We start from the raw sequence: 26,652 nt of genomic DNA, 5'->3' as shown, positions 1-26,652 counted from the left end.
ATAAATGATAAACAAACGAGGACAAAACTCATATTTTGGGAGTAATATCATACTTGGGTGCAGGAAACAGTACGGTTAGAAGTTCTAACCTGTTTTTAACGCATTGTCGCCTATGAGGTCCATACATGCTAATGTTTGGACCTCATTGGTACTAGGAGTGCCTAGGCCCTATGTATGTATGATTTGTATCAGTAGGGTGTCTGAAGCCACACTGAAAAGTGTCAGCATAAAACAGGCTAATTTAGGGGAAAATATGGCACATTTTTTCAGGGAAGTTCAGGCTACTAGAAAAATGTGATCTGAATTGATTATTAACTTGTGTTTGGCATGTATGGAAAGAGAAAATTCAGGGGCATCTTTTGACAGTAAGGACAAGTTTATATGATCATTTTGAATAAGGATTTAGAGATAAATTGCAAACCCTTATTTTTGTGTGTGTTGAGATTGCCATTTCTCCATGCGTTTTCTATGGGAAAATGAAATTTCTGTTTTGCACAATTTTTTTCACTTTGTCGCAATTTTTCATTGTGATCTGGTTTCCAAATCTTTATGAAAATCATACCATCAGATAGAGCATAAAAAATCCTATTGGACTCTTTATGGACAAGTTTTTGGCATTAATAATAAATTTATAACAGCTCTCGGAAGCTAAAAATTTGGATTTGTGTGTGTCCATTTCTTAACTACACTACACAGTCTATGGCAGAGAAATGCTGAAAATTTACCTAATTTCATTCTTCTTTTTTGCAGCCAATAATTGGATTTTTTTCAAAAATTTTACATTTCTGTCAGTCTGAAGGTCATTTCTCTTCAAATTCACAAAGAAAATGTGATAATTTCTTGAAATAAGAAAAATAATTTTTTTCTCCAGACACCCTACTAGTATCAGAACTATCATGATTATTATACGATCGTAATGATCCACTGCTCCAATCGCGTAGTCACTCACTTTTGAAAAACAAAACAGGTGGAGGATGAACGATGAAATTCAAGAGATGAAAAGAATGCAAAGTTTCCTTGGCCTCGGCTCGGGAAACTGGTAGGATACAGCTCCAAATAAACGAGGGTCATGTCACTAGTCCCGGCACGGCCCCGCGCCCCGGACGTCGCCACTTCGTGTTCAGTCTATCTGCCGCACGCAACCTTGCGCTTGCACGTGTTCGAATGTTCTCCTGCGACAGTAAAATTTCTTTTATAATTTGTCCACTTGATAACCCAGTAGCTTACATTGCATCACAAATTAAGTTTTCATAACTCCGGGAATTGCTTTTGACAGACAAGTCCTGGAAACAAGAAATCATGATCACAATATTAGGAAAAAGATCTGTTGCATCCTGTGTGAGGGTTTGGAGGTCATCATGTGTTGTATCTTTAAATGATCCCAATTTGCGACAAGCTTCCAACGCAGCAGCAGCAGGCAAGTTTCGACTCTGTTTCGTCTTTCAGTTTCAGCTTTGCCTTGGCTTTGGCTTCCCCCGCACCTTCGCGCGACCCAACATATACCGGTAGCCGGTGCGCTTCTCCTCCGTACGGTACGGTACCTGTACGCGCCCCGGCCCCGTAAGCTCGGGCTGCCCCGCGCCGCGCTGGAGCATAGACAGTCGACAGCTAGCTGAGCTGAACCAGCTTACCAGTCTGAAAGAAACAGTGGAACAAGAAGAAGCCATGAACTTCGAACAGCATTAACAGAGATTGAAATTTTCAGTCTAATAAAACTAAAAGTAAAAGCTAAGATTAGCAGATAAGTGGCCCGTAAGTCGTAACACAAAGCTTAGCAAGCCAATGGCAATGCTATGGCAATGATCGTAGTCGTACTCGTACTAGTCACTACTAGAATATTTTTCTACGATTGATTCCATTGTCTACGATGTACATCACTACAGTACATGTACAATCAATCGTGAAAATCAAGCGTATGATTAATCGCTAACCTTTGCTTTGGCTTTGTGTTACAGGCCCCTGAATTGATTGTCCGTGATGCTGATGATATTTGATTATTGAAAAAAAAAAAAAAAATTATTGCATGAACTTGAATTAAAATGAAGTTGAAGTGGTTACTTTTGTTCACGGCAAGAGTTCACGTTTTATTGTGGCCACTGTTGTTGACACTGTGTCTGTGACTGAATGAGTGATAGTGTGAAAAAGAATGCAGAAGACTGAAGAGTAATGAATCCTGAACTGAACAAGGGCAGAGCAGAGAGAGGAGAAGTCCCGGGGCGGGGGGAGGTACTCGACGCGAGACAAAAAACTGGGGCCTTGGAGCGGCTTATTGTTAAAAGGAGGGTCCTCAGAACTACAAATGTTTGTGAAAACGGGGTCTTTGGAACGGGTCGCCTGCGTGTGAGTGCGTATGCATCCCTATGGACTGTGCATGCAGCTAGCCCGGCGACACGGGCGCCAGATGCGCCAGGCAATAGTTGGACAGCGCTCTGCGGCTGCTTTTCTTCACCAAAATTGCGGCTCATTGTAGTAGATCAATGCGGCCGGAACGGCGTAACGGAAAATATGCGAAGCTTTGGAGCGGATTTCTTTCTTTTTTCTCGATAAGAAAATGCTATGCTTTGGAGCGGCTTTCTTTGTTCTTTTTCTCAAGACAAAAATGCTACGCCTTGGAACGGAAATTTGAGTGCAAAAATGGGGGTCCCCTCCACGGTACATACCTAACTATGCATTATATACTGAGTGCCCCCTCCAGGGGAGAAGTCAGATTAAAAATAAGGTCTATGTGATGGTGGTCCCCAAGTCTGCGCACCTAACGATTTTGAGTTCAGATTTAACATGAATTTCTTTTTATTTCACAAAATCTTTCAGTTAATAATGTTCTTAATGAGTAAGTGTACCAAATATCTCGTACAATTTTGAAAGAAATTATAGGAATTTCTTGGAAAAAACGTCGGGCAGTCATTTTCAGATTGAAAAAAAAATGGTACCACATGTCTGCGCACCCATTCACTTTGCACACGATTCGGGTATTTTGATGAGAAAGGCTCCATTTAGAGGCCGTCACATGAAATGCCCCAAATTAATTATTTTCCCACCATTTTGAGTCAGGATTTTTTAATGAATATCTGGCTATGTGTTGTATGTGTAAATTTTGTGTTCGTTGCGTATCTTCTTTCACTAGAATCGCGCAGATACGCGTGTGCGCAGACAAGGGGGACTGCGTAGACTTGGGGGAACTTGCCATATACATTGTACATAACTTCAACTTGTTCAAAGTCATAGATTTTTATAGAGATTAAAAGTGCAACAAAAAAAGAAGACCGGAGTGGAGACGGAGAAATAGAAAAGTACATATCTGAAGAAGCAAATTGATTCAAAAGTTTAATTTGAACCGTCATGAAGCATCAGAAATTCATGACCATTCAAATTACATTTTTAATCAATTTGCTTGTTCAGATATATGTAGACCTCATGAGCATTGCATTGCAATATGATTACTTGTACATTTTGTGTGATCTAAAGCTTGACTAAAACATTTTCCCTTGATGATTTTTATTCACCCTGGGCTTGTGGGGCTTGTGGGGCCTGGGGTAGTGAGTTTGTAGAGCGATCAATACTGTTACATTGTTGATGTAAGATTGTTAGTAATCCTTTGCTACACTCATTCAAGTTTTGATCTTTATTTGTTTTTTATTATCAGATGTGAAAGATGAGAAGAGCCTTGAAGGAAGAGCTCTATATCTGGATGCTCAGTCTACAACACCACTGGTAAGAATGTGACTTCTCAAGCTTTGTATCCAAAATAAGTCCCAAGAATGGATTCTCTGGATAATGTAAAAAAAGATATGGTCATGTAGGATATAAAAATAAAGATATTATAGTCTGTTGAATTAATGCAGGCCTGCAAACTACTTTTTTCCAGGAGCACTCTGTTTTCATTTCTTTAAGATGAAAAATAAATCAGTCCATTAATGTATTAGTGTAGTGGGTTTTTCTTTTCTACACTTGTAATTTCATGGTAAATATGTCTTAATTTTTTAAAAAAGTGAGGGAGACACATTGGACATCGAGCAGAAAAATTTGCTTCTAACGATTGGGACTCCTTTTTTCATTTTCAAATGTTGGCTTGCCTGTAAATGTTGTAAAGAAGTTAGTCATTTAGTATATGTATACATCTGCAAAATGATTTTACCTTTACTGGTTTCGACTGGTATTTTGAAAGAGGTAAAGTTACCTTTTTGTGTATATTTGGAATGGGGGAAGGGGAGGAGGTATGCCAGTCAGGCATCTCTAAATGTCAGTTGTTTGGGTTAATGATGACTTTTCATCTAACCATAATTCTTGAAATAAATAAGTTTATGGAATATATTTCGTGAAAAATGTGTGATAAGCTTAAAGTAATGTAAAAAAAAAGTATGATTATTTGTTTTTTATAATTCATATGCTTCTCTGTTCTCTCATTTTCACATTATGGTGGATTTTCCCTTTGAATTTGAAACACACTTGAAGTTTACATGTATGATTTAAGAGTTGTTTTGTTAAGTGTCAAAAATTTGTCTCCAAAATAATTTGGCTGTTCAGTAAATGTCAAAAATTTTAGATTTATAAGTTTCAACAAATTTTCTGATATAAATGTAGATAGTGAATAAGTTTTGTTTTTGCAATTGAAGATATATGTTTCTAAATATTGGTGGTCATTATAGCAGTTATTATTTAAAATCAAGATCAATGATTCAGCTGGTATTTCATTGTCTCTGTGTGTTGTAAGTTGCTATGTTAGGCAACCCATACAGCCTACCTGCTGGATGCTCTCAGGCTGGCCGTTTGATGAATCTTATATGTGACACATGTTGGATAGTCAATTACTTCCATTGTAAAACCTTCAAGTTGTGTTGGTAATACATCTGGAAGAGATGGTGTACATGGACCTCTTAAGCCAGGCAAACACTATGCAATTCACTGCAATCTGAATTTCAATTAAATTGTATTAACATTTGAGATGAATATTCCAGCCAATAAATCTTAACAATCAGAGTTCACAATAGTGGTAAGGGCTACTGAAATCAAAATTCACTCTAATTTGAGCCTACCTGTAGTCCTGAATAAAAGCAAAGTCAACCTCAAATGACGTCATCATTGGCTAAGACTTGAAGTCGATTTTGACTTCAATCTGACCACAGGGCTTGATGCAAAGCAAAATTATGATTTTATTATTCCTAGCATAATGCTGAACTTCAAATAAAATAATTTTTCCTCTTGGAACTTTCAAATTTAATGTAAAATGCAATTTATTAAAAAATCGCATCGCATCGGATCTCATGGTGTGCGCTGGGCTTCATTCCAATTTCCATCAGTAACAGATAATTCATCCCGTTAATATTTAATTGTATTTTGTGTGTCTTTTAAGGATCCATCAGTTATGGATGCCATGATTCTGTATTTAGTTCAGGTTGTGTTGATAATACATCCGGAAGAGATTGTGCACATCTTCTTCTATGAGAAACAATATGATCCACCCTTTTAATATTTGATTATATTCTTTGTGTCTTTCAAGGATCCAAGAGTTATGGATGCCATGATGCCATACTCTGTGGCTTACTATGGCAATCCTCATTCTCGCACACATTCATATGGATGGGAATCAGAAGGAGCCGTGGAACATGCAAGAAAGGTATTTAAAAAATAATTTAAAAAGTGAGCATATTTATATTATATTAGATGGCTTTGTATGGTATACAAGAAATATTAGATTTGTGCAATATTGGGCCTAACAGTAACAAGTGGCATATTTTTGTTATTAGATAAAGAAAAGCCATCTAATATGACTATTATCTTTAATGATAATTCAGTATTCATAAACCATACAGATTTAGGTGCATGGTGCAATATGCTCTGATATTGCACTACATGTAGTTGGCAAACTGTGTAGACCACAATATGTATATTTTTTAATGATCTGTTAAAAGGCCTTATATACATGTAGGTACAAATCCTGTCATCCAGTATTTAAACTAGTTAAATGCTCTTAAATAGGAAGAGCAGACATTGAATGTCATATTAATTGATAAATTTGATAACTTGATCTTAATAATTGAATTAATCATATATCAAGAAATATGATTATATGTTAAATTAGTTTGCAGTACATGTACATTTACTCAGGCATATGTTCGTTAAAAATGTAAGGATGTAACGGCCTATTTAGGCAAGTCAAGTTATTCAATTTTATAAGCCTCTGTGATTACTACCCTGTAATATTTGTAATGTTGGATATGACATGTATATAAAAGTATTGCTTTTTCTTTTTTAAAGCGTCATTCATGATTCATCTTTGGTTGTTTTTGCAGCAAGTTGCCAATTTGATAGGGGCTGATGCCAGAGAGATCATCTTCACCAGCGGAGCCACAGAATCAAATAACATATCTGTAAAGGTAGAACTATGAACAGAGAATATTTGTCTGTTATGTGTAATTTAAAAAAAAAAAGAAGAAACCTAATGATGGCACAGTTGATCCTGAATCCATCTGTAATTAGATTAAAGTCATAGAAGGGCAATTCCATAAAATATGTACGTCCGACCATCTATATGTGGGACAGTGGGACCTTCATGAAATTTTCTGTCTCTGATAATTTCTTGTTCTTTTGACAGTCTGTAATGCTCTCAAATGACCATGACTTGGTCAGTTTATGAAGTGAAGTAAAACTTGAGAAAAATGGGGGTCGGACGTACAAAAAGGTTGATTATTTTATGGAATTGCCCAGAATGGAAAGCAAATGACCAGGGCACTGTCATGCAAATTCATAAAATCAATTGTAATTTGGCAATGGTCGATTAGCTCCATTGTTGCTCATGATTTTGTTAAGAAGATTGACCAGTAGGCAGTCATAATAGATGTTGAAATTGGCCCCAACCATTATTGTGACTGGTAAATTGGAGCATGTTTTATGAAGCGTTTTGTCAAAGATTTTCACCAACAAATTTGATATCGTCCAACTAGAAGGAAGGATTTCAGTAGATTATTACAGTCATCAGTGTAAATCAATGACAGATGACTTTATTACATGCCCCCCCCCCCAGGTATCCAAGGTTATGGATATGGTACTGTTGCCGAGGACCACAAGAAACACTTGAAGCTTTACCACGGGCCCATTGCAGAAACAGTTGTAATCACACTCAACTGTAAAAAATCATACGCAACTTGGTTTACAACCAATAAAATGCACATTTCAGTCTTGCACTTGTTATTTTGACTTTTGTTTAAATGAAATTTTTCTGTAATGGGCCCCAGAATTATATGGGTTTTTTTTTACGCCGTGAAAATTGTTATTTGATGAAGATTACATGTTCATGTCTCCACTTCCTGTGAAGATAACTTTCCCAGTATTCCCCCTTGTCTTCTCTGACTGTTCATTGATGAGGGTGTATTCCTTGTACGCATAATGAATCTAGTTAACCCGTGTGAATATCATGTAGAACCACAAATTCTACAAAGATTTGGTGTACTCTGAGTTGTCCAATAACTGTGACTTCTGACTCAAAAATAGTTTCGAGAATCAGCACTTGCTTCCATAACTTCTTAGAATATACAATCTTACAATTCATTGTATATCTTCCAATACACATCAACCAGTGTGATTTCAGAAAAAGGAGAATGTCAAAATCAGGTATTTTCTTCTTATTCATTTACTGTGAGGTTTTTATTGAATTTCTCTCTGCAGGGAACTGCCAGATTTTACAAGTCTAAAAAGAAGCATGTCATCACTACCCAAACAGTAAGATAATTCTTTGTTTTATTTCATGTAATGGAGACATAGGACTCTTTAATTCAATTCTTTGTTGAGTTCAGTCCTGTAAACAGTTGTATCTTGCAATTCTGCCATTAGTCTAAATGTAATAATTTTCTCAGAGGCTTATGATTGATAAGCCATGTCGTTTGATAGATATTGGTCGTGGATATTTCTTTGGTTTATAACCCAGAAAGGCCAGGGTTAGATTCCTACTGTGTCAAAGCATCAATCTACATTTTCTGCTCTCTGCCCAGGGGTATATAGGTAGCGGCTTATACTTCAATTGTATATTATGATTGTATTTCTAAGGATTTTTTTACCGTTCTGTTGGAAATTAGAAAAAATAAAAACTGGAAACTGAAGCGGCAGGAATATATTCCGTTAGGGCTAGGAGGACATTGGAGTGTCTTGAGCCTCATGTTTGGTCGATAGGTGCTTAATGCCTAACCAGGATTATAACGTAATGTAAGGTTTTAGAGGCAACAATTTTAAGTCTGTTGATTGAGGTCAGCTCAGATTGCAAAAGTATTGGAAATCATTTTTATATGTGCACATTTATGCTAATGTAGGTCTGGTCATGAATTATTTTTCAAATAAATTTAATTCAAATTTTATTTTATTAAGTACAAAAAAAACAAAAAAAATGTTAATGTCAAATAAAAAGTATGAATATAATCATGAAATTGACAAACGAGGATCCGCTGAGGAGTCAAAGGGATGGGGAGAACTGTTCAGTTACTGACCGTATTTTTTATGGTATGAACACTGAAAAATGTTGGATGAGTCCGATATTTTTACAGCTCGTTAAAAAATTCCACAGATCCTACTTATAGCCTTCTAATACTATCTATCTCTTTTTATGTAAAGTTTTAATTGCTCTTCAGTGTTGTATGCCAACTATGTATAGACGAAGCTGTGTGGTTATGTGATGGTAACTGTCATTTGACAAGTTGGATGTTAATTACTTTTACTGTTTCTCTGTGTTTGTATCATCAGGAGCACAAATGTGTTTTAGATTCTTGCCGAGCGTTAGAAGGAGAGGGATTTGATATCACATATCTTCCAGTGAAACCAAATGGAATGATTGATCTTCAGGTTAGTTTAAGAGGTTTATTTTCACTCTCCTACAACCAGTTGGTCAACTTCTCAGATAGTTCTAATAACACATGCTTGAAACCTATATTGTGTAATTGCGGTTTGGTCCACACTTTGTTTGGATTAATAACCACTTGGTCTAATTCTTTCTTATTTAGCCTAATGCCCAGATGGCCCAATTTCCACTTCAACTACTATGTATTTTGCACTTTGTCAAATACAAAAAAAGTGGTTTAGACAAGGTGGATATTTGACAGATGGAATTGGACAAAATGATAAATGAGCTAAATATCGATTAGACCAAATGGCTGATAGATGAACTGGTTGTGGACGATGTAGGATTATACCATGTGGGATCAGATCAAATTGAAAATAGACAAATCTTTGTAAATCAAGTGGCAATTGACTTTTCTAGATAGTATGGTACTATAAAGGTACTGTAATGCAAGTATGTTTTATTTCAGGGAGGTTTTCATCATCATCTGTTGTATGCCAGTATACAATTAAATTTTTATCATTCTATAACTAAATCCAAATCTAAATCATGTAGAAATCCCTATAGCATTTTGGAATGTTAATAATGTTTAGAGTTATGGTTTATTTCTCAGATATTTCACAGATAAAGTTTTATTGTCATTTTTTAATAACAGAAGCATGACAATAAGTTTAGACCGTACATTGTTCTTTCACACTAGTAGTTCACTATTATCAATTTTTTTTTTTTATTGTAGGAACTTGAAGATTCATTCAGACCAGACACAGTTCTGTGCTCAGTCATGGCAGTCAACAATGAGATTGGTGTAAAACAACCCCTCAAACAAATTGGTAAGCCATTATTCACAGAACGCTTTAAGAAATGGTTGCTTGTGTCTATTTTTTCATTGAGCAAAAGATTTCAATGATTTAAAGCAGTGAGTACCCTATGAACTGTGTTATCCATACTTGAATATGCCATGTGTATTTATGTGATCAGTTATTAAAGGACAAGTCCACCCCACCAAATAAGAAAAGATGTAAAATAAGAAAGTTATGACATTTTAAAGTTTCGCTTAATTTGACAAAAACAGTTATATTCACATCCTGGTCGGTATGCAAATTGGCAGAATGATGACGTCACCCACTCACTATTTCTTTTGTATTTTATTATATGAAATTAGAAAAATTTTAATTTTCTCCTCATTGTCATGTGAAACAAAATTTTATTACTCCCTGAACATGTGGAATTACCATTATTTTAACAGTTTATGGTTAATTCAATTTGGTCCTTATTGTCAAATCTGTAAAAATTGAAATATTGTACAATTCAAACAATAAAAAACAAAAGAAATAGTGAGTGAATGACATCATCGACTCTCTCATTTGTATTCGCTGAGTTGAGCATTTAACTGTTCTGTAAAAAATAAGCGAAATTTAAAAATGTCATAACTTTCTTATTTTACATCTGATTTCGATGATATTTGCAGCGTTAATTTTGTTTGATTTTTCTCTATTGATTCAAATCAACAATTTTTCTGGGGTGGACTTGACCTTTAAACATGAGTTCCAGTTGTGGTAACAATCTAAAGATGAGTTTGAACTGAATCCAATAGAATGACCACCCAAATCATTATATGTACATACAATGTGCCACTTGCTTCTAGTAAAAGATTGCTGAGAAATTGACAAAATAACCCTAGCTTTCCAGCCAGGTGTTGTGTCTTTTTTTCAATCAATATAAAAATATTATCTCACATTTCCTGACGGTTTTTAGACTTAGTATTCAGCTCATATTTCATGTTGTCATAGAGTTAGGTTAATCAGCCTTGATTTTTGAAAACTTTCTCATGAAATTATTGTTTGCTGCCACTACATGTAGTTATCGAGTGAGCATTTTGTTCATCCATGACTCTCACTTGTTCCTATATAAAGTATTGAGACTTCACCCAACATTAGCAAATCTTTGAAATATAATACGGTAATCAAATATAAGAATTTTTAATGTAATTTATGCAAATAAAACAAGATTAAAGATGGAAATGAATGCAAGTGAAATTCCTCTTTGCAAGGAGTTAGTTTTGAAACACTTGGATGGAAGCAGTGTCTTTCATGATGAGTGGTGGCCAGAAATCTTCTGTGCCGGTTGGGCCCGACCACTGCCATCCACTGAAGCTATAACACTGCCTGAGACAATAGGTTGTATTTCTTGTCATGTCTCATTCCCATGCATGTGTTTCCTAGGTGAGATGTGCAGATCAAGGAAAGTGTTCTTTCACACTGATGCTGCACAGGCTGTAGGAAAGGTCCCAGTGGATGTCAACGACATGAAGATTGACCTCATGTCAATCAGCGGCCATAAGATCTACGGTCCAAAGGGTAAGCCAGTCAAACATTGAGAGGGGATCCAAAATTATCATTCCGTATGTAATTTACAGCATAAAAACCTTCATATGTAATTACCATATGCTTGTCACTTTTGGCAGGTAACCATTACAAAAATGTGCTAAAGATGTTGAACATAAAAAAAAACTTCATCAAAATATTCAAGATAATCATAGGCTATAAGTCATTGTTCGTTATTAAAAGGGCAATAAGGCCGATATCATTGAAAAATATAGTCTTTTGTTTTACACATTCTCTGATTGAGTATAATGATAATAATGATAATAATAATTATGATGATGATGATAATGATGATAGTAGGGGAGATCGGGGTTAATTGGAACATTTTTGACAAAAATGGCTGTAAAATCCAAATAGAATTTATTTGAGAAACAATGTATCAGCTTAAAGCATCTATATCTAAGAGCTTCAAATATCCCCCATAAATTTTTTAACTCTATGATGGTTACTGAAAAAGTACACCTTGAACAAGACCATCGCAAGCGTTCCAACTTACCCCATATACGGGGCAAGTTGGAACATGGTATGGGGTAAGTTGGAACACTGCATGGTCAAATAAGAATTATACTAAAACTACTAATATTACATGGTTTTAGCATATTTGCTTTATTTTTTACAAGTTCAAAATATTAAAGGTGTGTATTCTGGTTTGTTGAACTTTATGTTTTCTATTATACAGCCACTCACACAAGCTGACTGTGTAGTAGAATTCTGCGTATTTGTGTGCGCATAATTTTACATGCAATTAAATGTATCAGCAATCTTATGTACTTATAACTGCATCAAATTTACATGACAAAAATGAATTGTTCATATTTTTTATTTAATTTTATGCAAATAAGCATATGAAATTTGCCCTAAATTTTGTTTGTTTGTATGTTTTTGCCTTAATTCAATTTATTTAGCTAGAATGCTAATTTTTGGCGAGAGTATCAATTTTTACATTAATTACAAATATATAATTTCTTATGTATTTTTTATTTTTAATTTGAAGTCCTTTATTTTTTTATTGTTATTTTCCGATGAACTTTGTCAAAAACCCTTTTGCGATCATAAATAGCATAAAATCAATCCATTTGAACCAACAAAAGTAAAAATAATCATACATTTATGATTTTTTGGTTGAAAAACACAATTTGCATTTACCTTGTACATGGAATCACGTTTTTGAGCAATTTTGGATCTGACATGCACGTACAAAATGTTGCGTAATTTCGAAACCGCGCACCTAGGCATCTCAAATTTGGTCTTCAAAGTAAAAAGTCAGCGAGAGGTGCAGTCAAAAAAAATTTCGCACGACAGCTTAGTGACAAAATTGTCGGGGGGGGGGGGCGCTCAAATTGACCCCCTCCCCCAGTTTGATAATGGTTGATATTGCATTAGGGGCCTAAAATAGGCCTTAAATGCACACTCAGACCTAACTGAGAAACAAAACAAGTATGGTTTACAATACATGTTCAAAAGAGTGTGAAATACTGTATACATTTTTTTCTCATATCGAATGTTTTTATTCATAATTATGTTTGGGGTAAGTTGGAACATGTTCCAACTAGCCCCTTCAATTTTGTTCCAACTAACCCCAGATGCCCATTTGACATTTATAAGCTTACAGCACAAATAAGGGACATCACCATGGCATATTAATAACTTTATTATGTAGCTTGGTACAAGTGTCTATTATACCCTCAAACTGGCCAACTTGATCTATAAACTTCTCTGAGATAATAAAACATTTCTGAAAGAGAAAAAAATTACTCAGAAGGTGAAAAAACAAAAATTCTTTTCTAACTTCACCAGGCTTGTTGCACATGTGTTGTCTGTAATATGGTGGATGGCTGTTGATAATGGCAATAAATTGAAAGCAGTATTGCATAAATTTATTTTAAGGCGTTAAAGAAAATTACAATGTTTCAACTTACCCCGCGTTCCAACTAACCCCGATCTCCCCTATATTTACCCAGGGTAGCCACTTTAGTTCCGAAAACTGTTCTCCCAGGGGGCCCTGCTATTATTATTATTAAAATTAAAATCCTTTCTAGTAATGTCTTTATAATTACCAAAATCACCATATTTTTGTAGAAATTTGATGATAAAAATCAAGTTGCCCCCCCCCCCCGGGAGAGCAATACAGAGCATGCTCTTATTCCATTAATAACAGTAGACAGAGATGCCTTGTGATGTATGCGACTGATACACATTTGTACCACATACCCGTCTATATGGAATGCAGGTATTGGAGCATTGTATGTGAGGAGGAGACCAAGGGTGCGAGTTGAGGCGTTACAGAGTGGTGGAGGTCAGGAGAGGGGTATGAGGAGTGGTACCTTACCTGCACCCCTTGTGGTTGGTCTAGGAGCTGCATGCCAAGTCTCACAGGAAGAAATGGAGGTTAGTCCAGTTAAATCACATTTCCAAGTCCCCATCTCATAACAATAATGATAATACTAAAGTTTGATTTATGGAGCATAATAGACTAATCTCGAAGTGCTTAACAGAGTATTTTTGATATTCGTTGAGTATATCTTTAATGATCTATGAATGTGGAGTGTTTTCAGAAATTCAAATAAAAATCTGAAACAAGGCACAAGCAATTTTTCACTTTCTGTCAATTCCATTCACTTTTTTCTTCTGATTGTTGTTGTTATAGACAATGATCATCAGCATTTTTTTACCAGTGTTTACCTTAGTATTTATGATGAAAAAATGGGAATAGATACTTGACAAAACTGTGAATATTGTTCTGCTATCATAGCTCAAGGACATTCAATAATCAGATCAATTGATTGAAAAAGGAAAGATGGGTAGATAAATAGATACGTAGATACGTAGATAGATAGATAGGTAGATTGATGGATGGATGGATGGATAGTATGCAAACAATCACTGTTGGTGAAGGTGATTGGCAAACTATCACTTTTCGAGGTGAGCTGGATGTAGCTATCTTTCCGAAGAGAAGCTGAGGAAAGATAGCGAATATATCCAGATAGAGAGTACATCATAGGGTATATAGGTAGGTAGGTAAGTAGGTAGGTAGATAGATGGATAGATATATATATATAGAGAGAGAGATAGATAGATGAACAATCCCCAAAATGTTATTCATACTTCTAATATTGATGAATGTTCATTTCTAGTATGATCACAAGCGGATCAGTGCCCTCTCTGAGAGGCTCATCAATAAGATCACCGGTGAACTGCCAGACGTCATCCGCAATGGTGACCCCAATGAGACCTACCCTGGCTGTGTCAATCTATCGTTTGCCTATGTGGAAGGAGAGAGTCTTCTGATGGCGCTTAAGGATGTTGCCCTGTCCTCTGGGAGTGCCTGTACGTCAGCATCCCTGGAGCCCTCCTACGTCCTCAGAGCGATCGGAGCTCAGGAGGATCTGGCCCATTCTTCCATCAGGTAGGGTGCCATTCCTGCATAATAATACTCAATATTTACAACGCCCTTTTCCCAGATGGCCCAAAGAGCTCACAATTTCAATTTATCTAATACATACAAAACAAGTACACAATGACAAACGTATAAAAAGAAGGCAGTTGCCTAAAACAAAAAAGTTTTTAGCAACTTCTTGAATGATTGAATTGTTGGGTAAAATTCACAGAGCAAAATGCTGAAAATTTCATCAAAATCAGATAACAAAGTTATTGAATTTTAAAGTTTATCAATATTTTGTGAAAACAGTTATATGCACATGGTCATGAATATTCATAGGTGGGCTGATGATGTCACATCCCCACTTTCCTCTTCCTTATGTTATTGCATGAAATTATAAATGTTTAGTTTTTTTCATACATGTGTATTAATGATGTGTCTCCATTATGATAAAATAAGTTTGCAGCAATAAATAACTAATGCACTTAATCAGTTGTCAATCCAATTGTTTTAGTTCTTGGTATTAAATTTTTGAATAAACCTAATTTCATATAATAAAATACAAAAGAGTAAGTGGGGATATGACATCATCAGGCCACCTAATGAATATTCATAAAGACATGCTTAGAACTGTTTCACCGGAATAAGGCAAATCTTTAAAATTCAATAACTTTGTACTTTGCTACCCGATTTTGATCAAATTTTCAGCATTTTGCTCTGTGAATTTTACTTTATTTATTGAGATATAAATATCTCCAGCTTGGACCATCCCTTTAAGGACGTTCCACAGTTATGTTTGTGCGCATCATGATCTGCGCATATTTTACACTCTGCGCGCTGACGTCACAATGGATGAACTGGCGATTTAATCAGCTGTAGATATATTGTGAGCTGATTTTTTTTCCTTATCTGCATGCACTAACTGCAGATCTGATGTGTTATTTTATGAAGCTAATAAACTGGAATTATTCCATGGACCATTTTTTTTATTCCTCTACAATTTCAAGATAGTTTCTCTGTAGTGCTGCACAAAGTATGATGAATATGACCCCGAGTTTTGAATAAATGGAAAAGTGGTTCGGAATTTTCCCTCACATAGATACTGCTTTTGGCGCGTTTTCGGGTGTTTTAAGAAGCAAATTTTCTCTAATAAGAGTGCTGATAGTTTGAAAACAAGCACATGAACCCATATTTTTTAATGTTTGCCCCTCTTAGGTATACCTCCCTGTACAACTTTGCAAAGTTTGGTGAAAATGACATGGGTTTTGAATAAAGTGCAGCATTTCTTTTACTTCTCAAGTTTGTTATTGAAATTTGAAATTTTTGAGGTTGAGTATCTTTCCCACAATTTCTGTGAACTGAGAGTGTTGTTAGACTTAAATGAGCAAACAATTGACAGCAATATAGATAGATTATCCATCTTACGGATACAATTATTAATCATATTGCAAATTTGATGAAATTTTCATGGATTTTGACTGACTAATAGGGCTTTAAACTCATTGTTGTGATCTCGTGAGGTCTAAAAATGCCAAATTCTTTTGGATGCACAATTCTTATTGAACATCATCCATTTTGGGTAAGTTTGAAGCTCTATAGCAAAAAATCAAGCACATGGACCCATGTCAATTTTTGCATATTTGGAATATTCAGGTGGTAAAGTATCTATGTGCAAAGTATGATGAAAATGACATGGATTTTCAATGTTTGGGAGCTAGACTACGGAACCACTCGCATTTTAGACGGTATTAACAGACTTTTGCTTGTTTTCGGCGCATTTTGGGCTGTTTTAAGCCAACTTGCAATACTTTGGACACTGATAATTTGAAAACGAGCACATGGACCCCATAGTTTAAATGTTTTAACTTCTTCAAAATATATTCCTCTACTAATCTAGAGAGTATGATGAAAATAACATGGATTTTGAATGTTTGGGAGCAGGACTAAGGAACCACTCGTATTTTAGACATTTTGGACGGTATTAAACTTTTGCCCGTTTTAGGCATATTATTGATTGTTTAAAGCTAACTCGCAACACTTTGGACACTGATAGTTTAAAAACGAGCACATGCACCCCATATTTTTAATATTCTAACGTCTTCAGAATATATTTATCTACTAATCTAGAGAGTATGATGAAAATGACATGGATTTTGAATGTTTGGGAGCAGCACTAAGGAATCATTCGTATTTTAGACATTTCGGACGGTATTATGAGACTTTTGCTTGTTTTCGGCGCATTTGGGGCTGTTTCAAGCCAACTCGCAACCGTTTAGACACTAATAGTTAAAAAACGAGCACATGGACCCCATATTTTTAATATTCTAATGCCTTTAGAATATATTCCTCTACAAATCTAGAGAGTATGATGAAAATGACATGGATTTTGAATGTTTGGGAGCAGGAATAAGGAACCATTCGTATTTTAGACATTTCGGACGGTATTATGAGACTTTTGCTTGTTTTCGGCGCATTTGGGGCTGTTTCAAGCCAACTCGCAACTGTTTAGACACTAATAGTTAAAAAACGAGCACATGGACCCCATATTTTTAATATTCTAATGCCTTTAGAATATATTCCTCTACAAATCTAGAGAGTATGATGAAAATGACATGGATTTTGAATGTTTGGGAGCAGGACTAAGGAACCATTCGTATTTTAGACATTTTGGACGGTATTAAACTTTTGCCCGTTTTAGGCGTATTATACATGTTATAGATTGTTTCAAGCTAACTCGCAACACTTTGGACACTGATATTTTAAAAACGAGCACATGGACCCCATATTTTTAATATTTTAATGTCTTTAGAATATATTTTTCTACAAATCTGGAGAGTATGATGAAAATGACATGGATTTTGAATGTTTAGGGGCAAAAAACTACGGAACCATTCGTATTTTAGACGGCATTATTAGACTTTTGCACATTTTGGGCGATGTTCATGCCAACTCGCATCACTTTGGACATTCATAGTAAAAAAACGAGCACATGGACCCCATATTTTTAAATTCCCTACACCTTTAATATGCATTCCTCTACAATTTAGCCGAATTTGATGAAAATTACATGGATTTTGAAAAAAGTGCAGCTTACAAAATACTTTTTTAATTTTTGAGTAGATTCACGTCTTTGAAGATTTGTTTTGTCCGAGTTTTTGCACCATTCTTGCCAAATGAGGGCGCTGCTGATTCCAAATGCATATAGCTTTACCAATTAAAAGACTTTTTCTTACTTTAGTATACACTTTGTTATATATCTTGAAAATTTGATGAAGTTTGATGCGGTATCCACTGAGTAAAGATGATTTAAACTCATTTGGTGAATTCGTGAGGTCTAAGAGAGGCATAATTCTCTTGATTGCGCAAGATTGCATATCATTCAAATACGGCGACTTTGAAGACCCGTAGAAAAAAAATAAGCACATGAACCTATATTATTTTTTGCATTTTCATAATGCATAGATACCTAAGTAACTCTCTGCAAAATTTGGTGAAAATGACATGGACTTCATTTTAACTGTGGAACGTCCTTAAGTGATTTGTATACAAAAAATAAGTAACTTGAAAAGGATTAGTTGGGAGCCAGTGTAAATTATGTAACAGGGGTTTAGGAGATGTGTCACAGTGGACCTGAATGAGTGCATGAATAAATACATGAGACACCAACTTTCACTATCATGAGAGGCCTGTTTTTTACTTTTTGATTGACCACTTATCCATCTAGGCCTATCGCGTGCACTGTAAATGAAAAATAAAGTTTATATTACATACAAGCATTAGAATTAGCAGATTGATAACAAATTGATTCAATTACTCAGACAGCAGAGATGAGCATGACAACTACATTTGTGAATGTGGAATATGTGAGAGTAATCCTTTGCAGTGGAATCGTTTTTTTCTTGATATTCTTTTTAACTATCATGAAAAGAATTTAATACCTCAGAATAATATATCCAGCTTTCCACTCCCACATTTTTGTCTCGCCTTCATAGCAGAGCGAGACTATAGGTGCCGCAGTCAACATTGAAATCTTAACCACGGTTAAGTTTTTGAAATGTCATCATAACTTAGAAAGTATATGGACCTAGTTCATGAAACTTGGACATAAGGGTAATCAAGTATTACTGAACATTCTGCCTGAGTTTCAGGTCACATGACCAAGGTCAAAGGTCATTTAGGGTCAATAAACTTAAACCATGTTGGGGGAATCAATATCAAAATCTTAACCAAGGTTAAGTTTTTAAAATGTCATAACTTTAAAAGTATATGGACCCAGTTCATGAAACTTCGATATAAGAGCAATCAAGTATCACTGAACATCATGTGTGAGTTTCAGATCGCATAACCAAGGTCAAAGGTAATTGAGGGTCAACAAACTTTGGCTGTGTTGGGGTATTTGTTGAATTGGCTTCATAACTTTGAAAATTTATGGATATAGACTAGTTCATGAAACATAGACATAAGGGTAATCAGGTATAACTTATTATTTTGCACATGTCTTATGTCACAGAATCAAGGCTAAATGTCTTTTGGGGTCAATGGACATAGTATTTTATTATCATATGAATGTTTTCTTTTTTCTGCTGCTATATAGAATTGCGTCATGCATGCGAGACTGCCAGAAGGGTTCTACTTGTGTTTTTTTTTTCTTTTCTACAACTTTTATTGATTAGAAACTATTAGTGTACTATTAGTGTACATTGTAGCAACATAATTAAATATATTATAAATAACAATATAAAACATAGGTATGCATTAACTTATGTTTATAATACTACCTTTACTTTGTTTGTACAGATTTGGTATTAGTCGATTCACAACAGAGGAAGAAGTGGATTACACTGCTCAGAAGTGCATTACTGAAGTCAAACAACTCAGAGAAATGAGGTGAATAAAAATTTCCCCTCCATTTTTGTCTCGCATGCATAGCAGAAGTGATACAGAGGCACCACCTTTCTAAAAGGTGTCGCTCTTCTAACGACGATGGCCACGTCGTTACCATAAATCCTAACCAAGGTTTAGTTTTTGAAATATGATAACTTTGAAATGAAAGGACCTATTTCATGATAAGTTAATTTGCTCTTATTGAGGAATGACATCACCTACTGCAGTGGAAATAGTATATTTTTTTGAGTGAATTGTCTCTGTCGAACCACATTCCATTCAAGATGAAGAGCTGCTATCTCTTAAAATAGACACTTCATCTTATGGGCTAAGCTAAATGTTACCAATACATTCATAAAAAAATTGACAGAAAAAGTTTCCATGTGTTTCTAATTTTTCTCTGTGTATACTTATCGTGCGATCTCTTTATAGTCCTTTGTGGGAGATGGTGCAAGAAGGAATAGACCTCAGCAAAATCAAGTGGACTCAACATTGAGGAGACCTCTTCAAAAAGTTATGGTATGTACTATCAGCCTTCTATATGCTGCATAATCATCTTAGTTGGAGCAAGTGTTGTAGACCAGGGTCCAATAACACAAAGCTTAGCAATCGTCATAGAATAATTTCTTTACAATTGATTGCATTTACTACAATCAAAAATTCATGAAAATCAAGCGGACAATCAATAGCTAACCCGTTTAACATGTGTCATTGACTTCTTTGATACTAATTTTCTCATAAGTTGAACAGATTTCTGTGGTTTCAAAAATGGTGAATATTGCAAAGTCACATGCTTATGCACACTGTGTCTTCACCTTTCAAATGACATCAATATCACCGTCGTTGAACTGGGATATCATTTTTGTACAGAGTGAAATTTGAAAAAGCATGATAAAACTAGCTTTTCATGGGGCGATTTCCAAATACACGGCCATATCCTGACAAATTTTTTTTTAAATAATATTTATGGGACTAGTATTTACTCAATATACCCTGTTATTACTTTGTGTTATTTAACCAGCGTATGCTGATGTATGTAGGCTATGGTAAGCCTTTTTCTTATTAAAAATTTCTTACTATCAACAATTGCTTTTGGTTAAAAACACAAACTACTCTTAAAAGAAATTAGAATTCTGGATATTTAGTATTGTTAAGAAAATACAATTCTTGGTATTAAGAATGGAAAACAGAAATTAAAGGGGCAAATGGCTATTTACACTTACAGTACGTTGGCGCAAGCTGGCTAATACTTCCCAGTCCGACATCCCCTTTTCGTGTAGGTTAGGCAAGAATAAGATGTGTGTCAGTAACAATACATAGTTTAATGGACTCAAAGTTTAGTATTAAAGGGATGGTCCGGGCTGAAAATATTTATATCTTAATACATAGAGTAGAATTCACTGAGCAAAATGCCGAAAATTTAATCAAAATCGGATAACAAATAATAAAGTTATTGAAGTTTAAAATTTAGCAATATTTTGTGAAAACAGTCGTCATGAATATTCATTAGGTGGGCTGATGATGTCACATCTCCACTTTCCGTTTTCTTATGTTATTACATAAAATCATAATTTTTTCATTATTTCATACTTGTGTGAATAATATGTCTCCCTTATATTGAAATAAGTTGCAGCAATAGATATCTAATGCATTAAATCTGTTGTCAATCCAATTTTTCTAGTTCTTGGAGGAAAAAAATTGAATAAACCTAATTTCATATAATAAAATACAAAAGAACAAGTGGGGATGTGACATCATCAGCCCACCTAATCAATATTCATGGCGACTGTTTTCACAAAATATTGCTAAACTTTAGAATTTAATAACTTTGTTATTTGTTATCCGATTTTGATGAAATTTTCGGCATTTTGCTCAGTGAATTCTACTCTATTTATTAAGCCAGGACCATCCCTTTAATATTGTGTTTCCCTCTTCCCCCCACCAAATTTCCAGATAAAGCATTTTGGCTGATCCAAGCAGACCCCTTGTTGAGTTGAAACTTCAATGTTGTAAGATCTGTAACAGAAGAGCGAATCCTTAAAATGGCAACATGGTGTTATTCCAAGAAAGGTGTTATTATAGCTGTCTTACTTCAATCATATGAAAATTATAACTACCACTGCAATACATAGAACATGAAACAAGATCACACTAATGAATACTCCAAACTGGTTTTTTCGAGTCATCCATGATGGCCCAAATTGTCTATAAAAGTGTGAATGTTGGTGAGGTTTATATCTATGAAAACCTCATTCAGATGATATCTGACAAGAGTCGGCATTAAAGTAAAACAGTCTTAAGGTTTGTGTGCTTGTGGATGCCTACTATGTACTTCAGGTCTCACAGAATTTTCACCGGTTTTGCAGACAAACTCATGACATCATGATGTCATAATGCTCTAATGGGTCGTGTTGTACATCATCATGGGTTTGTGAAGTTATGGACAACCTTGTCTAGCACTATTAATTTTTTCAATGCTTTGATCAGGCACATTTAAAAAGAATCTAGGCAGCAGAAAATCACATGCCTCAGCAATATTATTTTGTTGTATTATATCCCATTGACTGTATGTACAAAATGTTACCAAGCTCTTTGGAATCATGCCTTATAGGGAGAGCGAAATGACTAACATGTGGTCCCTAATTAACCATGTATTACAAATAGCTTGTCTTAAAATATTTAAGACTCTGAATAAATAAGCCTTTAATTTTACTTGCTTAGGGAAAATGCTTCAATGGGAAAAGTGCTTGTTTAGCTACTTGGTAGCATAATTATTGCACTCTAAGTAGTGAATAGTGGGTTACAATTTACTATGGTCTATATTAAAAGACTATATTGCTCAGCATGTTGTGACGTGGATAAGGAAATTGACCAGGGGCCCGTAACACAAAACATAGCAATGATTGTAGAACATTTTTTCTACGATTGATTCCATAGACTACAATGTACAATCAATCGTGAAGATCAAGCGTACGATCAATTGCTAACCTGTGTTACGGGACGCAGATTAGAGTAGTTGGTAGAGGCTTTTACAGTCTGACTGATGCTTAGTTGAAATTCAAAGATTTCTTGTATCATAACTACATGATAATAGTTTCTTTAAAAAGTTGAATGGAACTATCAAATTATATATTTCTCATGATTCTAGACTGTACAATATTGTTATCATTGCATTTTACTAATTGATGATGTTTTTACGGTATACTTTATAAGCTTATAATATATATTATGCATTGACTTGTCTTAATCAACCTAGATAATTGAACATGAGTTGTACTATTTACAAATTTTGGATTAGATGTACATGTATGTGTTGAAATGCTCATGTACAGGTCTCAAAATTTGTCCACAATGAGTGACTTGTAAACCACCATTAAGGAGGTTATCTCAATGAGCGGCGAATGCTTACGAATGTAGCCAACATCACATTCTCCAACTTCTGTGACGAGTGTTGCAAGCTCTAACAAATATTTATTTGTGATATCGAAATCAGTTTGCGAACTGCTCAAAACGGAAAACAAAGGTTTGCAAACATTCATCCACAATTTTATCAGTGGATCAATATTATACAGTCAGGAGCCATGTTGTCATGTTGTTTTCATTGGTGAATAAAACAGAAATTTGGCGACATCATCGTATAACCGTTTGCAAAGGCTTACGACTGTTTTGCAAACTAATCCTTCTGTTCGTGGAAAAATATATTTGAAATTTTGAACATGTTCAAAATTTCTTTGCTTCAAGAAATACTGTTTGCAACAATGAAAACTGTGTAAGAACTTTTTTGCAAACCTTTTGCAACTTAGATAACTGAAAAGTTCATCTGATTGATACATACACATGAGATAAATGTTCTTTATCACACAATCACAACAAAATACCTGTATTTTCTTCGTTGTGCTTGACCAGCAATAGCACTGGCTGCGACAAAGGTCTGATGAAACGTGCAGCCTAGCAAGCGAAAGCTTATCAAAAACGGGTAAATTTTTGTGATTGTGTACCAAAGAATTATGTTCTCACGTCTTTTGCAACCTTTTAAGAGCCTAGACAAAATCTCAAATTTGCTATGTTTGCAAGCATTCACCGCACAGTGAGATACCCCCTTTACAGACTTGACTTTAACAGCATTGCCCAGGATACCATCGATATCTCAATGTGTTTTACCATGATTAGCTTTTCTTTGATTTCTTTGATTTTTTTAATTTTACAATAATTGTCTCCTGATATTGAATCCCTCAGATTCTCAGCATATGTGATAAAAATGAATTATCTGATAGCATGGGAATATCCATTTCATTAGCTCCAAAGATAATATGAAAATATGACATACAGGGTATAAATTAACCTTTTCCATCAAGAAAACGAGAATGGAAGGGGTTGCCTGCCAAGTATTGAAGTACTTGTCGGTAAATGAAAAATCGTTGAGAAGAAAAAAAAGACAGTGAATTTCCCTCATGTAAGAGATAATGATGAGTGATATGAATCCGAATGAAGAGCAATACAACCAAAACTTTGATGACTATAATGATGATGTAAATGGTGTTAAAACTACATGATAACAGTTTGTAAATAGTTGTACAATAATGGATCACAGTGTATACAAAAAATATATTCCTTTTTGAAAATAAGATGAATGCCAGGTGAAATATGAAGGATGCAACATTATGTAATCATGTATTTTGATGAATTATATTCATGTATATATCCATCGTTAATTGATAGTTTGTTAAGACCTTTATCTCGAAATTTAATGATATTGAAAATGGCTTAGAGAAAAGCCTTTTGGGGGGAATTATGGCAAAGGTGGCATCATCACATGGTCTGAATACATTCTCCCGATTTGTTTAGATAAATCTTTGTATGCAGATAAAAGCTGCCACTCAAAATATAGCTTGGTTTTTAATTTTGAGATATAAAGTTTAACAACCCGCTGATGACATCCTTTCTCAGTGATCTATGTTGTCACTTATCAACATGAATTACCAGTGAGAATTAAAAATGAGAAACGAGAAAATATTTGCAAGATATATGCCTGTCATATGCACAAATAAATGAATAAAAGAGTTATTTATCAACTTCAGTTTTTCACAAGGTCTCTTTTTAATGGCAGATTGTCGTTTAGAGTTTTGAATCTTGAGAGAACATTATTGAAAAGTTTTTGAAAGCGATTTTTTTTCTCTGTTGAGAATATTAATAAATTTGGCTTGCAAAAAGGCTACCAATATCAAGACAAATACAGTGCCTCCCACAAAAAACGAAACCGAGATTTAGCGATGATTTATCATAACTTAATCATAAATACAATAGACAAATGACCTACCAATGTAAAGCTTAGAATCTCCTCTTTCATCTGAAATTACTTCCATTATTCCTCATTCACGCATGAGTGAGCAAAAATAATTTGAAGAAAGGATTCCGAAAGCTCATTTGGCGGGGGGTATCTGAAATTCAAAAAGAAAATCACATGCCTAAGAAGTTCAATATCTGCTCTTTTATTTGATACCTTAATCACACAAAATGGTCAAGCAGTAAAAAAAAAGTTCTGTTCCCTCGAAACTATGCTTGTATTTCCAAAACGTGCTTTCACCGGTTTCCCACAGAAGCTATCGCACGGTTAACAAAAGACTTAATGCATGGCTGATCGTCAACAAAACGGAGTGTGAGTGAGTCTGGACCCTGGCCTGTAAAACCTCTTCATTTTATGAAATTATTGAAATTCAAGCCTTATATCAAATATCCAGAATTTCGTTATTTCTTGACCATCATATTAAAGAGCAGATATATATTGAACTTTTAAAAAAATGTGGTTTTCTTTTAGAAACCCAGATACAGCCCGCCAAGTTACTTTTTGGAATCCCCTCTTCAAATTGATTTTGCTCGCTCATGCGTGAATGAGAAATAATCTAGGTAATTTCAGACGAAAGAGGAGATTCTAAGCTTTAAAATGTTAGGTCATTTTTTTATAGTATTTCTGATTAAGTTATAATAAATCATCGATAAATCTCGGTTTCGTTTTTTGTGGGACGCACTGTATAATACAAATTTTGCTGTCGATTGTTTGAGATGCTTTATTTTTTTGTCATGGTACGCTCTCATTGCAAATCGAACTATGTATCTATTTGGGTTTTTATCATCTATCTATCCGTCCGTTGGTCCGTCCGTCCACCCTTCCTTCCTTCCATCCACCTGTCTTTTCATCCATTCATCTGTCTTTAAATCCAGTCTTTCCATCTATGGATCCATCATTCAATCAATCTATCCGCCCATCCACCCACCCATCCGTTCACCCTTCCATCCTTCCATCCACCTGTCTTTTCATCCATTCATCTGTCTATACATCTAGTCTTTCCATCTATGGGTCCATCATTCAATCAATCTATTCATTCATCCACCCAACCATCCATCCATCCAACAATCCGTCCACCCATCCATTCATTCATCCATCCATCCATCCATCTACATTCATCGATCCACCCATTCATCCATCCATCCACATTAATCCACCCACCCACCCATTCATCCATCCACCCATCGATCCACATTCATCCATCCATCCATCCACATCCATCCATCCACATTCATCCATCCATCCATCCATCCACATCCATCCATCCACCCATCCATCCATCCACATTCATCCATCCATCCACATCCATCCATCCATCCACATTCATCCATCCATTTACATTCATCCATCCACATCCATCCATCCATCCACATCCATCCATCCATCCATCCACATCCATCCATCCACCCATCCATCCATCCACATCCATCCATCCACATCCATCCATCCATCCACATTCATCCATCCATTTACATTCATCCATCCACATCCATCCATCCATCCACATCCATCCATCCATCCATCCATCCACATCCATCCATCCACCCATCCATCCATCCACATCCATCCATCCATCTACATCCATCCACCCATCCATCCACATTCATCCATCCACGCACCCTTTTATTCATCCATCCTTTGTTTCACAAAACTCATCCACTGTAATATTGTTGAAACCAATACTGGCATCTTAATAAATAATAATGATATGATTTTTGAAACTGTCTAGTGTAGAAATATCATGGTCTTGATGTCTTGATGCAATGAATCAAATGTCCTAGCTTTTGTGCAGTAGGTATAATTTTTCCACACCTTTTTATATGATACTAAATTTGATTTT

The 26,652-nt window shown here is 35.2% G+C and overlaps 2 protein-coding genes across 4 annotated transcripts in view; one reads left to right on the top strand and one right to left on the bottom strand.

Moving 5' to 3' along the window:
• Positions 1 to 1,450, bottom strand: part of LOC129262526 (uncharacterized) — a 44,085-nt gene extending 42,635 nt beyond the window's left edge. For 2 of the 3 annotated variants that reach the window (XR_010293595.1, XM_064099683.1), the window contains exon 1: positions 950 to 1,450. The gene's annotated coding sequence lies outside the window, so the exon portion shown is untranslated. The remainder of the gene's footprint in view (positions 1 to 949) is intronic. The other variant, XM_064099684.1, reaches the window with a different exon arrangement.
• Positions 1,087 to 24,540, top strand: LOC135154226 (cysteine desulfurase-like). The gene is made up of 13 exons (XM_064099685.1): positions 1,087 to 1,417; positions 3,644 to 3,711; positions 5,498 to 5,614; positions 6,291 to 6,374; positions 7,663 to 7,716; positions 8,728 to 8,826; positions 9,558 to 9,651; positions 11,044 to 11,178; positions 13,436 to 13,593; positions 14,340 to 14,611; positions 19,382 to 19,471; positions 19,901 to 19,987; positions 21,422 to 24,540. The coding sequence occupies exons 1-12, from the start codon at positions 1,300 to 1,302 to the stop codon at positions 19,962 to 19,964; spliced, it is 1,353 nt and encodes a 450-aa protein (XP_063955755.1). The 5' UTR covers positions 1,087 to 1,299; the 3' UTR covers positions 19,965 to 19,987; positions 21,422 to 24,540.
• Positions 24,541 to 26,652: the final 2,112 nt, after the last annotated feature.

The sequence above is a fragment of the Lytechinus pictus genome, chromosome 5 (assembly GCF_037042905.1).
Source record: "Lytechinus pictus isolate F3 Inbred chromosome 5, Lp3.0, whole genome shotgun sequence".
Taxonomy (NCBI): Eukaryota; Metazoa; Echinodermata; class Echinoidea; order Temnopleuroida; family Toxopneustidae; genus Lytechinus; species Lytechinus pictus.
This window is presented reverse-complemented; position numbering and strand designations above follow the sequence as displayed.

Coding starts and splice junctions, on each gene's coding strand:
- LOC135154226 (XM_064099685.1), top strand. CDS start 1,300: ATGATCACAATATTAGGAAAAAGATCTGTTGCATCCTGTGTGAGGGTT. Junction 9,652..11,043: donor ACAACCCCTCAAACAAATTG/GTAAGCCATTAT, acceptor TGTGTTTCCTAG/GTGAGATGTGCAGATCAAGG. Junction 13,594..14,339: donor TCTCACAGGAAGAAATGGAG/GTTAGTCCAGTT, acceptor GTTCATTTCTAG/TATGATCACAAGCGGATCAG.